Source organism: Bactrocera latifrons, unplaced genomic scaffold, assembly GCF_001853355.1.
Source record: "Bactrocera latifrons isolate USDA-ARS-PBARC rearing strain unplaced genomic scaffold, ASM185335v1 scaffold_19, whole genome shotgun sequence".
NCBI classification, from domain to species: Eukaryota; Metazoa; Arthropoda; class Insecta; order Diptera; family Tephritidae; genus Bactrocera; species Bactrocera latifrons.
In genome coordinates this window covers 2,504,871-2,520,667 of record NW_017535407.1, presented here as the reverse complement: position 1 = coordinate 2,520,667, position 15,797 = coordinate 2,504,871, and the positions used below count along the sequence as shown (strand labels likewise).

Genomic DNA, 15,797 nt, shown 5'->3' with positions numbered 1-15,797 from the left:
TAATCAAATATTAATTTTTTTCCGACTTCATATTTAATTTGTTAGTTTGAAATATAATTTTCAAATATATTTTTATTAAATTTTTTTATTGTTGTTGTTGTTCTAACCTAGCATAAAAAGTTATTCAAATGTCATAAAAGTAGTGCTACTGAGATGACGGTATTTTGCCGCTTAAAAATCCGGGTCCTTTTGGGTTTTGGAAGAAACGAGTCTAAGAAGTCGGCATATAACCGGATTTATGTACGGCGAAGTATCCTCATCGCAGTGGCATATTTCTAGAAACTATTTGAATAATGTTTTACCACAGCAATTAAAGTAAAATGAGTATTTTCGGGGTAATGAACATAGGTTCTGGAAAAGCTTCCTGGGGAGAAAATGACTCGTGCAACATTTCAAAACGATTCAGACAGACAGACGGATTTCCGTGAAAAAACTTAAAATGAACACCCCCCAGGTTACGGAAAAGTTATATATGAAAAAATCTAGAATCTCGGGTTTTCTTAATCTAAATCGGGTTCATAGAAAAAAATAATACGTCTGCAAAAATGTCTTAATTTTTTGAGTATACTCTTATACTTGAATTAGCTTATGCACATAAATAATATAAAATAACAATTTCAACAATATTATTTTATATCTTAAAGAACTAAACGAAAAAGACCACAATAACTTTTACTTACCCGCAAAGCAAGCCAAGTGATCCATTTTATGTTCCAAATGATCGAACTTCAAATCTGAGACATAAGTCAAACCACCTGAACTTGTGCGTATCATGTGCTCATTAATCGCCACCATGGCTTCGTCGAACATTTCGCGAGCCTCCTCGTCTACTTGGCCTGACTGCAGCCAAGCCTTTAACAGATACTCATAGAAACTGTCGCCTAGAGCACCCAGCGACATGTGCACTAAAGTAAAAAAAAAAACAACAATTGATTTCAAAAATTTCTCATCTAACCACAATTTACACTCACTTTGTCCCCACTTGCCCGTCTTGGGGTTAATGAAATTTGGGTATAGACCCTTTGGCTTTTCAATCTCCTTCAAAACTTGACGTATAGTTTGTACACGCTCTTTGTACAGCGGATTACCCGTTATATCACTCAGATAAACGAATTCGCAGTGCAATGTACCAGCTTCGGATAAAATGGAGCTGCCACCTGAAGCCCAGCCATAATTTCTACTCGCACCGGTACGTGTGTTTACCAACGCATATGGTATACCGGTGGGCGTCTGGAAGGCGGGCAACAGCTTGTCAGCGATATGCTGTGCTTTCTCTTTATATAAATTATCACCGGTGAATGCGTAAAGTGTCAACAAGCCACCCACAAAGCGTATATTCGTTTCGAATACAGACAGGTCGGCGCTAACGTTGTCCAGCGAAAACTTTCGTTCAATCCAATCGCGTCCCTCTTGGTACTCTTTCTCCAAACCCATTAGATAGAGTGTGTCCAGACCATCGACTATGGTGGCGCCCAGATCGTAAATGCCAAAAATACTGCCCGAATGTGGACGTTGACTGAGCGGTCGAAGTTCGTTCTTGCCCCATGCGTAGAGCTTGTAGTTGTCCCAGGCATGCTGCATCATCTGCAAATGATAGTGGAATATATTTTTGTTAGTTGATGTTGTAATGTATAGAAAAAATTTGAGAAGGATGTGGAAATGTTAAATATAGTGAAATCACATAGGAGAATTTTCGTTCTGCGCCTGTTTCCAAGAGTTATCTGTTAATACAATATAAGAAACATTTCTTTAGAAGCAGAGAGGCAGCACACACAGTGGCTGCCAGAGATATGCATATATTCTCAGATCCAGGCCACAACGGCGTTCCGGGGACCGAAATAGCTATAAAAATACCAAAAGTACAATTCGCAGGGGATGATGTACAAAGAAACGGAAGGAAACCACACAAGCTTTATACTGACAAGGATTCGAAAATGTTGCAGAACGATTGTTGGTCTAATTAAAGGTCACACTGACAGCACATGCGAGCCGTATGAGCCTCACTAACGGTGACACATATGGAAAGTGCAGAGAAGTGGGTATGTGAGCGACGCTGGACAAACTCCTCTACTTATGTCCGGCTTAGCTAGAACTCGACTGAGATGAAGTATTAAAATAAAATATTAAGTCCAATTCCACCAATTATGAAGTGATGGCAGTGTATAGTGTGTTGTCATGATGCGAAAGCACTTTTTACTTCCCCGAATGAGAGCGTTCCGTCGGCAATTCGACGTGGTATGACATTGTAGACTGTGACTGTTTTGCACTTTCTTAGACAGAAGATGTAGATCGCAGAAACTGAATTCACGACCACCATCTGTCCGGCCGATAGGACAGACTTCGCATATTTCAAGGCAGGTCTGCCTGTCACTCTATACTCTTCCGGATTGTTCTTAAACATATTCCACTGCTGTGAAGTGATCTCTTTAATGCGTTTTTGGTTTTGAGTGAGTAAAAAGCGACATCCATCGGGACGACAGTGTTCTTAAGCAAAATAGTTCTTTGAGGTGTCTCAATTATCTACTTGAGTTGATACCAGAGTTTGACTCATTTAAAGACTTACTTGTGATCACGTCCATTTTTGGAGATCATAATTGAACGAATGGAATCAAGGTTCACAGCAGCCAACGGCTCTTTGCTTTCGCTGCGTAATATTCTTTTCATCCAAAAACAAGAACGAAATCACCAATCGATTGTACACTCTTCCATTTATCTAAAATCTGCGGACAGGGCCGCCTCAACGAGCGGTCAAAACAACAGCAAACAGAAGAGGCTTCCAAGAAGTGTAAAATTAGCACCTCGGGCGGCCCACTAATCTTCACAAGCGAAGCCATCGAGAAACAACAAGAGCTGTTGTTTATTTTTGTAAAAAAACCAACTAATTTTGTCGAAGCCTTTGTATCAAATAATTGTAGAAAATGTCACAAATTAATTCCAGGAAAAGGGAATTAAACTTGTTGACAAAGGCAAAGAGCGCAAGTACGGACAAAGTGAAACGTCAATGAAGGCGACCAAAACACGCTTTTAGTGGAATTATAGTACGAACGAAGAAAAATAAGAGCAAATAAGAGCAAAAGCAATGCTAAAAAGTATTACTACAATCAATAGAAACGTATTAAGCAACAAAAATTCATTAACACAAAAATATTGCGTATACGCCGTGTACAGCGTTCGAGTGGCCTCCAAAGTTAAATGCTAGATCTTGTTTACCAATGAACCTAATTATTTTTATTTGCTCAATAAAAGTGCAAAATTTTAATTGCAGCATGAACAAGAAGAGCAACAACAAAGGTTCCCATTGTTTACAACAACACACAAGTGAGTGCAAATGGGAGTGTGCGTGTGTGTGAATGCATAAATTTTATACGAGAATTTGTGTGTGTATATGTGTGTGTGTGTAATTGCATGGGTTCCCATTTGCGTGACGCAAGAGTATCTGATTACACCGAAGCGATTACAAAGCATCCCAGTTGTGGCAATATTTCTATGCGCCGGACTAATAGCAATTAATGCCAAATGATGCGTCACAATAATGCCAACAATAGCAACAATGAAAACAACAAAGGTTGAGGCATTGCATTGCACTGGCTACTCGCCCATAACATAACATGTGAGCGTGTAAGCGTCTGCAGAATTGCTTATAAATTTCAATTAAGTTCACAAACTGACAACTTACAAACAGACATACATATGTAGTTTATGCGCATGCACACACTCATACATACACCTATACAAATATATGTATGTATGTATGAATATGTGCACGTGTATGCATATGGAAACTTGGAAGGTTACGAAGCGTTGCAGCGTTGGCGCAGCGGTGCCTGCAAAGGCAACAAATCAAATAAATTGCAAATATTGTATGAACTTGAACTGCGCTTTGGGAGACACACTCAGCCGAAGAAATTATAATGTGACCGTGAAATATGTTGATTAAATTTGATTTAAGCCTTGCTTATAGCAAAAGCGATAATTGTGTGTGCCCCACAATCACTGTTATCAGCACTTTACTACATAAAGGGCAGTATTTTTTAAAACTGGCATTCATTTTGGAACACCCTGTATTTAATTCCAATCTTGCGTTAATTTTTACACACCCTTTATTTTGTTGAAAATAATATGTAATTTCGCTATAATTTTCTCTTCCTCGTATCACCCAAAACAAAAAAAAATTTCAAAAGTTAGGTTAGAACAGATAGTTTAACGGCTTGCTCTTTGTGATAATAATACCCAATGACTACCATTGATATTAAATAAATTGTAAAGAAGCATAAAAGCATCCCAACGAGGGGGATGACACCATTTTCTAAGAAGAACTGTTACGTTTTCAGCTAGTTCTCAAGGGTATTCAAGCTAGCCTCGACAAAGCCGTCATCGACATCTTCAAGACAACTGCAACAACTAATATTTAAGTGATTTTAAGTACTACCGCATAGACAATATACAATCTGTTTATCTATAACTAGAGTGAGACGATCTTGCTGACAACAAAAAGCTCTCCTAACTTCTTGTGATTATCTCTGAGAACCGTAAGGAAGCTATTGGAAAGGTTTTTACACATTTTAATCAGATAGTTATTTTTGGTTCTTTTTCAGAGCTGAAAAGAGTATATTAAATTTGAGTATATTATTATTTGCCACGAAGTTTGTAACTAAAAGGAAACGTCGAAGACCCTATAAAAATATATATACTTTATATACGCGAACGAGTCCTTTGCTTTTTAAAAAAAATTTCGCTTCCAAGAAGCTGCTCATTTGCCGGTTCACCACCGATATTGGACCACTTAAGCATACAGCTACCATACAAACTGAACGATCAGAATAAAGTATTTGTATGGAGAATTTTTTCATTTGATGAGATATCCTCACCAAATTGGGCATGGGTTATTCTCTAAAGAAATGCTGCAATCTCCGAAGAAATTCTTCAGTTTAAGTCACTAAAGCATATAGCTATCATACAGACTGACCGATCAAAATAAAGTTATTGTAAAGAATATTTTGTATGTCTCAAATTATGTGATTTCACCCTATAATACAATTATTTTTAGTCTGTTGTCTCTCTGAAATTTCAAAAAAATAACTATCAGCTAGAGTTGCCAGTATTATAACCAATATTCATTTGGTTAGAATGGCTGCAATGAAAGCCTTTCACTGCTTGATGTTCAATAATGTCTGGCTATATGCTCTGTATTCTCCGGATACTGCTTTCTCAGATTCACTATTGATTTGGTGTAGTGAAGTTGCTACAATTTGTTCCCCGAAGGAGATATTGTTCAGTTAGCTGGAAACGTGGTTCTATAAAGTTCCAAAGTGCTGCTGTTAGATTTTATAGCCAAAAAAATTGTAGTAGAAAACTAATGTACTTTCTTGTTAAGACCAAAGCCCGCTAAGCGCTGTCTATTATTCCAACTTTGAGTGTGTTGTACTCACTTACAAGTATTTTAAAGTAATTTTTTGAACTCTTTAGCAACTGGTCTCTTCCTTAACCTTTGCACATCTCTTCCGAAAATATTTACCACCTTCACTGTTTTTCTCTATATAAAGCTAGGGTCAGATATTTAATTAAGTAAGTTGAGGACAAATTAGGTTTGGGCCAATGAAAGTTGAAGTCAAATGAATGAGTAGAGACTAAAATTTAATTAGCATTTGACAATTTTTTTCGTTCAAAAATTATTGTGGCATTCGGTTTGGACAGGTATACTTTTAAGTTTTAGTTACTATTTATAAAAGTAAGAGAATGGGGTACATATCAACACTTTCTAATTTATTCCTCATCTTCTTTAAGATATCGGCAAGGCTTTCGAACTTTTTGAACCGTCGAACAACCCTCAATAATGATATAAAGATCTTTAACAACATCTCACTGTGCTTTAAATGGGTTCTATAAAGAATTTTGAAAATTTTTGGTAATACTTTAAATTGATATCGTGATTTTTTATGCTTTTTTTTCACTCTTGACTAAATTTCATTTAACTTCGTTTTCGTAACTTTTAAACTACATTTAAATTCCCGTAATAAAGTGTAAATTTGCCTAAACACAACCACACAACACGCACCCGATTGTTGCCTACACGGTCCATTGGGCATGAAAACATTGCGCTTTACAAATTGTTGCAAATCGCTGAGTTATTGTTTAGGTAAACTTTGGTTTTTTGTTGCGTGCAAATTTCGGTTGCGAAAAAGCACGCTACAAATTAAACAGAACAATAAAGCAAAGATAAACCTGAAAAATACCATATAATGGACAGACAATGCCGGCGGTGAATTCGACGCTATCACACCAAAATATCTCACAATACAATAATAACAAAAAATGACAAACTCTACCTATTTTCTCAATGGCAAATAATCGTGAGCACCAAGCGCCGCTTTTCTCCGTCATAGTATTGGTGATAGCGGTGAATGACGCGCTCGCGTTCATATCGCAACCAATTTACGGAATTTTCTTTGTTTGTGCCATTTCATTTTATTTTGTCTTTTCGCTTGGCTGCATTTTTACGGGGTTCGGTGCTCACCGCTCCTTCCAACGCGAAAAGTCAACACTTTTGTTATGCACCCTACGAAAGCCCCAACCCCCTCGCCGGGATAACGGCAAAAGCACTATACATCATCGTTGCCGCTGAAATGATTTCGACTAATCGAACTGCCTTTTTGCCGTCATCAATGTCGTTCAACGCCTGAAAACCGTCGCCTACCTGCCTGTTGCCCCACCCAAACTCACTGCCGGCAATGAAGCTGGACAATGGGGAAATAATTGAAAATTGGTTAGCGGCAGAGCAGCAAAAGTGAAAACAATAACAAACGAACAAAGCGTCACCAATCCGAATGAGCGTTTAAATTGTAATGAAACTGTTTGAAAAAAAAAAAAAAAAAAAAAAAAAGGAAAAAAAAAAAAAAAAAAAAAAAAAAAAAAAAAAAAAAAAAAAAAAAAAAAAAAAAAAAAAAAATGGGTTGAAAAAATTGCATTCGGAATGCAAAAGTGAGAAGTACTGTCGGATTGTTGAATCTAAAGACTAATTGGAAATGAAACACTGCTGCATGGTTGAACCCTCTCGTTGGTTAACTGAGTTGCTGAGTCAATATCGGTTAGTTTGATGCTCAGATGCATAACTGTTTAATTGCAAAATGCACAGTGCATAGAAAATATTATTATTGACGGGGGTATGGTATGCACAAAAAGAGATGGATGGAATAATCGTAAAAATATACATTTTTAATCTCTTAATATTTCTTTTTAAACTTTCCACTGACCACAAACAAGAGCGTTAAACGATAAAAAATTGTGGACTTTTTTGAATATAATCGATATAATTTTTCTGTTAATCGAAAGTAATATTTATGTCCGGTAAACATATTTTTTTATAACCTAAAAAATTTTTATTTTTATTTTATCGATTATACCTTCAAAAAACGATAATTGCTAATCGATATTTTGTTAGTTTAACGGAAAAAAGTTTATAAGAGGTATAATAATACATATTGTTTTATATAACATAAAAAATTGTTATCGATATCATAAAGAGTCGATAATTGCTCGATAGTAGGAGTTTAACCGAAAAAAGGTATTTTTTATTTACGTAAAAATTTTTTTTAGAAAAGGTATAATGAAATATATATTTTTTCTATTACGTAAAAAATTTGATCGATTTTACTTTCTAAAGTCTATAGTTGGTAATAATCGATAGTATTTTTTGTTTGACGGAAAAAAATTATAAAAGATATAATAATACCTATCGTTTTTGATAAACTAATTTTTTATCGATTATACCTTCATAAATCGATAATTGATAATCGATAGTACTTCTTAGTTTAACGGAAAAATATACAAGTAGGTTATGAAATACATATTTCTTCGATATACGTAAAATACTATAATTTTTTTAAGAAATCAATAATTCTTTATCGATTAACGCGATTTGTTTTTTAGAAAAATTAGGAGCGTTATTAGATTTTTTGCTGTAATTCACAAGGTGCGTCAACTTGTATGTCATTATGTAACCGTTCAATTGTTTTTATTGATTTAGAAACCTCAATTCAGTACAATTCTAATAACAAATCGCTTCGCGCTAAAGCCATCTACCGAAGTTATGACGATGTACATCAAAAATCGTTTCTTTAGGTTAACTCGTGTTTTTGTTAATGTAACGGCAGAAATCTCACAGTGCTTGGCAGGTTAAAAATCCGGGTCTGTTCCGGTTACGTAGACCCGACAGTTGTGGGAACGGTTAACTCGACGTGCATGTGAATAATGATAATTTCTTACGAACTGGCAGAAATTAAAATGCCAACTTTGCCATCTTCGTTCAGCATTTCCTGATCATCTATGGGGCTATAGTTGGAAATCTTTCATCTCCACGGTTGCCAGTATTCACAAAACATTCACGACACAAATTAGTCTTGATATAAAGTGATTACCACATCACATTTCCCCGATTCAAGTATGATAAACTTTCACATAAGATTTCTATCTTCTCAAAGTTCTCCGCATATTTGCACTCAAGCAGCCAAACAATGCGATAACGCTGACAACACTTAACCTTTTCTATTTAAGCCTTCAAGCAGCAAATGCGCGCAAATCCGAGGTGTGCCTACGGCTGGACTGGCCATCCATTCAAACGGTAAAAGCTGTCATCAATGACAGTGAAAACTGATAGCAAACAAAATGTTCGAATAACTGTAAGGACGAAGTAAAACAAAAAATTTGAACATGAAATGAACTTAAGGAACTAGGTGATGGCCAACTTAATTTTAGGCGCAGCTGTGTATAACGACAACAGCAAAAATGCCAACAAAGAAACTAGAAAATAGACAAGAATTAGACAAAGTGTACGAATGCGATGCACTGGAAAATTACGCTTTTCAAAACAAACGAGCAAAATGGAAGAAGAAGAACAAGAGACACACACACAGCCAGCCAGCCAGCCAACTAAAGCAATTACTGCAACAACTGTGTAGCAAAGCCAGCAAAAAGCGGTTGATGGCGATAACAATGACATGAAAACACGCACACACCAACACACACACACACACACGCATTGACATAGCGCGGCATAGTCAAGTGAGAGGATGACAGTAAAATGCTATCGGATGGCCATTGATATTGACAATGGTCATGAGTGGTTCACTGGCTGATTCGTTGTGGAACTGCAGATCTTCGCAAACATACATAAATACACACATACATACTTACATGTGTGTATATAAATGCTCACTTGTGCGCGCATAACTGCGCAGCAAAACTGGGTTAAAGTCACTGTGCCAACGCAATGACGGCAGATGACCATCGGTGAAGTGGCTAAATGGCTGAATGGCCCGCCGATTGCTTGGTGGGCAAGAGTTAGCCCCGGTGGACGCGTGTACGCTTATATGTATGGCATATAGATGAACACTGTCGCATACTATGTACATAAGTATATTTGTGTGTGTGTGCGCTTGTTGGACAAAAGGTCGCGTTGTGCCAGAGGGACCAAGATAGTTGGAAATTGTGAAATGTGAAGGAAAAAGGCAAGCATAAAACAACGTCAAAATATTCTACAACAAACTGGTGTAACAGCGCGCTTAGCTTTATCTATGAAAGCCGTTACATGCACACACATCAGTATATATTAGTGTGGGTCAGTTTTTTTTGTTTTATCTATAAAATCTTTGTCTGATAGACTATGGGTCTGAAAGCGGTTTCGGGCCAACGATACAGTTGCCCGACCTGAGCGATTCCGACAAATGATCAACAGAATAGCAAAATGCACCTACGCAGATCTTAATAACTGACGCGAACATTTTTATGATCCCCTAAACGTGGGAGTGAACAATGGCAAGATGAAATATGTCCTGTCACAAAATAAAGAGTCGCCGCACTCGCGTCTAGGCTCCCGCGTCACTGTTGAGAGTCATTACTTGAAAGTCATAGATAATTTCGTCTACGTTGGAACCAGTTTTAATACCAAGAACAATGTCAGCATTGAAATCCAACGTATAATAACTCTTGCCAACAGGTGCTACTTAAGCTAGCAGGATGCAACTTAAAGTAAGGAAATTGAGAAGTAAAGTCCTCTCTCGACGAACAAAGACCAAATTCTACATCAACCGTTGGTGTTGTAGCGACAGAATTCAGCCGAGTTGACAGCCCTTGGCTGGATAAAAATCCGGGTCCGTTCCGGTTACATAGATTAGACTGTTGTGGCAACCCCATCCTGCTATATGGAGAAGAGGCATGGATGATGACAACGTCTGATGAGTCGACGTTACCAGTTTTCAAGAGAAAGGTTCTGCGAAAGATTTATGATCCTTTGTGCATTGCCATCGGCGAATATCTAAGTCGATGGAACGATGAATTGTACGAGATATACGACAACATTGACATAATTCAGCGAATGAAGGGCTAATAACTGCCGAGGGAAGCAGAGGAAGAGTAAGACCACCACTCCGTGGGAAAGACCAGGTGGAGAAGAAACTGGCTACACTTAGCATCTCCGATTGGCGACAAACAGCGAAAGAAAGAACGACTGGCTCGCTGTTGTTTAGTCGGCTATAACCACATAAGCGGTGTCAACGCCAAAAAGAAGAAAAAAAAATATTTTTACGTTTTTTGCCACCCTGTAAACCAACCCGCCTTAATAAACATATCAATCAGATCACTTGCGTCCGCCTGTTGACCCCCAGTTGTTAGTTGCCTTTGTTTTCCACTCCGACTCACATTTTAGTTGTCATTGTTTCATGGCTTTTATATTGTTGTTCGAATAATTTTATATGCTACTGTTGCTTATGTCTCAAGTCGAGCAGGGACTGGCTGCCCGTTGGCGATTTTTCATGCACGTTCACAAATGTAAACAAGCGCACGTGTAGACATATATGCATACATACAAACATACATACAGTTGAATTTATAACCGTGTGCAGATATTTTTGTTTTGTTGCACAGTGTATTTGCAAGTGTGGCATGTTGTTCAGGCGTCGTGACGACAAGGACACTTCTAATTTGTTAAAAAATACTGGAAATGGTATACAAGTATGAGTGCTTGCGCCTGAGTGTATCATCATATGTGCATTTATGTGTGTCTAAGAGTTAGCAGCAATATTTTCAACACAAACAGCACAATAAAGCAATTGAATATGAAATGGAGTGATTTCATATGCATTTTTAGGAATTATCCAGCCGGTTTTTATTCAGCTTCTGCAATAAATTGGTTTTTTTGTTACCCAACATTTTTCTTAACTGAATACAAAAGCTTTGTTGGCTGTCGCGCTGCTCTTTCACTAAGCTATTGTTTCGGCTTCTGCAGCTTATGATAGGAACAATAAATTGAAAGAGTAACATTTTCAACTAATTCCCCACTCACCGTATTCACCATATTTGGGCCCAGTGACTACTTTCTCTTTCGCAGTATCAAAAAGCTGCAGATCAAGATATAAATCTACGCTTATTTAGAAAACCTCGAAGTTTGAGAACACCAAATCGATATAGAAATGTTCTATATTAGATTAGGTACAATCCCAGGATCCCAATTCGAAATCTGTGAACGCTGGTTCTATGTTTTTCAGAAAAACTTCTAGATGTGAATCAGCAAGCCCTTTGAGATTGATGAAGCAATTTGAGCCTACCACAAATGTGTTAAGATATGTAATATAATCTAATCTAATATCAGCAACATTAGTCAGTCAAAACCTGGACAACCAAACCAAATAATCTCGCCTTCTTCGAAACAAATTTGGAAATTTGCTTCCGACAATATATTCAATCAGCGTTTTCAGCACATATACGAAAACAGGGCGCGCTTTTACACGTTTCAGCTTTTTAGCGAGCGCTCTCCACCAGACAACATCCGAATAAAACAATATTGTCTTAATTACTATTTCGGAATACTAACTGGTCACTTTTTGGTGGCGACGCACCCACGCAGAATGGTACTGACAGATCGAGAAGAGTGCAGGGAATGTCTAGAGCAAGACAACAGGGAAGCAATGGAGCATCTTTTGTGCACAGAGTCTGTTGAAATTCGCGTCAAGCGCAGGCATCCTAAAGCATGACTACTCCTCCAAGATGCATGACTACTGAACTCGATGAGGTTTTGCAAAGAATCAAAACTGATTCTTGCGTGGCTCATTCGTCTACCAAAGTAACTTAATCTAACTAGTGTTTCATTAAATCATAATACTACTTTAGGTGAGGGACCCCATTTTTTTCAATTGATCCCCTACAGGAGTACACTCCTCACTGTCTCTTCAAATTATGGCTTCCACGAAAGCCTCAAGTATTTCACTTGTCAAAAGGTTGAAGAATAGAGCCTCATAATGAGGGAACAGAAACATATGGAGTAAACTTGTTTTGGAGATGTGTGGAAAACGCTTATTGCCTGATGATGAGCTGAGTCCATTTAACTATATACGTCTGTCGGTCCGTATATATATGAAGTACTTCTAGTCCTTCAGTTTTTGAGAAATTTACCTTAAATTTTGTTTCCCTATATCCTCATTAACAGCTGCTCTTATGCCGAAACGGCCGATATCGTACCACTATAGCATATTATTGCCATAGAAACTGAACAGTCGGAATCAAGGGCTTTGTAATTTGGCATAGATTATGGCCTAAAGCAAAGACGCATTCTCCGAAGGAATTTTTCAGATCTAATCACTATAAGTTATAGCTGCTATACATGCTGACCGATCAAAGTATTATAGCTTCGATGCAACCGAAGTTAACGTTTTTTTTTCTCTCCTTTGCTTTTTAATTGCAAAATGCATCATTAAATTATCCACACCAGCAACAAACGTAATATTTCTAAATGTTTATAGCCCAAACTATGTAATACAAATCTAATTAGTAAATTAGTGAAAATGCGAAATAATTAAAAATTCCAGTAAAATACGGTCATCAAATAATTTATGGACCATTTCAATTTAACCGCAACTGATCCACATATTACTGTGTAAAATGTTTCCATTCAAATGCATGGAAGTGGAGCAGAGTGCCAGCGTAATAAAGTGAATGGAAGCATGTGCGGATAAGTTTGCTCATCTCGTAATGATGAGTAGTAACACAGCAAAATATTAAGTAACTGAATTTTATGGCGCAATAAAATGGCTAATAATGATGACAACAACAACAAAAACGAATTACAAATGAGAACACGCTAAAATTCGGAAAAGACAGGCTGTAAGCGAAATTAATACAAATACGGCGAACTGCTCATTTTTATTGAATGTGTGCGTGAGTGGGCAAAATGTGTGTTGATCTGAGTCAACTCGGCAGTGGCTAAACTCAATACCACTTCATTATGATAACAACAAGAACGCGAAAAATAATGAGCGAGTAATCGATGCCTGCAAGAAAATATCCAATCAGAAGTGATTGTAATGAAGCATGTATGTATAGATGAATGTATGTTTCTATACACAAATGAGTAGGCAAGAGTTCTATAAGCCAGTCCCTGTCCCTCATTTGACGCAATTAATTTATGGTCGATGAGTGTGAGAATGTTAGTGGCGCAATGTGCACAAACAGAAAAATTAATTTTGTAATTAATTGAAGAGCAAAGTAATTAAAATTGATAAAGTACAACCGAGTAAATAACCGATTGGAATATGAGAGCACAAAATTACGAATAGTAAGCAAGCTTGCATACGCAAAAGACATCGGCTGTAGTAATTAATGTAAATAAATAAAAATGTTTGCGAAGAATATTTATCACATTAGAAAAATTAACAAAAAAAAAAAAAAAAAAAATAAATAAAAAAAACAGAAAACAAGAAAAACTTTATCTTCNAAAAAAAAAAAAAAAAAAAACAGAAAACAAGAAAAACTTTATCTTCGGCTCCACAAAAGTTGGAATACTCTTCACAAGTAAAGAAATTTAATTTGATCGTTTAGCTTGTATGGCAGCTATATGCTATAGTAGTTCGATATAAAAAATTTCTTCAGATATTGTAACATTATCTTGGAAAATAATCCACGTAAAATTTCGTATAAATATCGCATCAAATGGAGAAGTTTCTCATACAAGCATTTGATTCCGATCATGCAGTGTGTATGGCAGCCATCTGCTATAGTAGTCTGATAGTAGCGGTTCCGACACTCGAGCAGCTTCTTTTGGAGAAAAGTACGTGTGTAAAATTTCATACCGATATCTCAAAAACTGAGGCACCAGTACGCGTATATACAGACGGATATGGCTAATTCGACTAAAAATAAATAAATAGTGTTTCCAATAAGCTATCGCGTGCTGTACAAAATATTTTCTGCATGCACGCGCCACCAAACAGCAACGAGTTTGTCCGCCACATCTATTACAAACCCTAAAAACGTGACACAATTGTAATGCCGCCACTGCGTATGAGTAATCAGAATTGGACCGTCCAGCGACCCAGCGCCATTCCAACTGGGAAATTTCATGCATTGCAATGTGTTGGGTAAACAGAAATTGTTTGGCAATTAGGCGGGAGCACGTGTTTACACAGAAAGTGTAAACACAAACAAAGCGAGCTTTTAAGCATGTCACAACAATAACAAAAAGAAATCAATAAAAAGGACAAAAAGGAAGTTACACAAGCAAAAAAATATGAATGTCTGCTAAGGTCTTGTTCTATTTAGTTATACAGTGTACAAATGACAGTAGGTGAGGGGTAAATATGATTGATTGGCCACGTGCAGGCTTTGTTTGCCAAGTACTATATAAACATATACATACATATGTACACAAATAAGACTTTTATAATCACTTTATAGTAATTTAAGTGTATAATTTTTTTCTTTAGGCCAAAACTTCACAAATCAAAGATTTTCAATAATTGTTATAAAAATTTTGTATATTATATGTATGCTTCTTATAATTTATATTTTATTATTTAATAAAGGTGGCAACCCCGTTAAAAATAGATAATAAAATCATGTTTTGTAAGCCAATGAAAGTTAACTTTGGAAACTATATAATTATTTTTAAATTTATTACTATTTTTTTAAATAAAGGAGGCAACTCTATATTGTCAACAGCCAATTTTTTAAATTTTTTTCGAGTTCCATAAATTCGTTTGTTTCATAAATCTATTTTTAATAGTTTCATTTTAATTTGATCTTAAATTTTTTTTTCTAGTTGGAACAGAGTTGCCACCTTTACTGCGTTAAAATTGTCTATTTGTTTAAATATTCTCCATTTCTATGTAATTTTTCGACTTATTGCAAAAAAAAAATGTGGTGGCAACTCTATATAAGAGTATTTTTGAAAATGAGATTTTCCATTTTTTTGCTTGGATAACCACATTGAACAATTTTATTAAATTTACATCTTATTTAAAACAATAATTGCTTGCATATGGCAACATTTTTAGATTAAGAGTCTGGAAAACACTCTCCAAGGCGTGAAGCTAAGCCGTAGTGAATTAAAATTCTTCAAAAGCTGGTATATATTAACTTGATCATTTTAAATCCAAAATACTTAATTTTTTGCATAAAACTGTACCCGAATTCTTCAAAATATATACGTGCGTATGTGTGCGCATTTTTAGTGTCCTTTGCAACCACATACAATGGAATATAGACCGAAAGTATTCGTAGAACTTGAGCACTTCCTGCCCGGCTAAGCTATAAAAGCCACAAAAGGACACTTCTGCAAACGCCTGCAGCCTAAGAAATTCCTTAATTCCTTCAGACACACACATGTACAAACACACATTAGAGTTTAAAAGATAAAAGATAGTAAAACGTGCATTGTAAGTTTATTGCCTTGCACGTACGAATCATACGAGGCGGACGTGTTCGAAATGCAAGTCACGTTGATTGCAGTGCCACTGCGGTTGGTTTCTTAACTT

At 36.5% G+C, this 15,797-nt stretch overlaps 1 protein-coding gene across 4 annotated transcripts in view; it reads right to left on the bottom strand.

Annotated features, from left to right (window-relative positions):
• The window catches only part of LOC108967515 (mannosyl-oligosaccharide alpha-1,2-mannosidase IA), a 267,492-nt gene that overhangs the window by 2,288 nt on the left and 249,407 nt on the right, over positions 1-15,797 (bottom strand). For all 4 annotated transcript variants that reach the window (XR_001993263.1, XM_018930997.1, XM_018930995.1 and 1 more), the window contains exons 2-3: positions 972-1,584; positions 681-905 (exon numbers count right to left, since the gene is read on the bottom strand). Coding sequence is in view for 3 of the 4 variants with exons in the window: in XM_018930997.1 (XP_018786542.1) it covers positions 681-905; positions 972-1,584 (838 nt within the window). In the remaining variant the exon portion in view is untranslated. The remainder of the gene's footprint in view (positions 1-680; positions 906-971; positions 1,585-15,797) is intronic.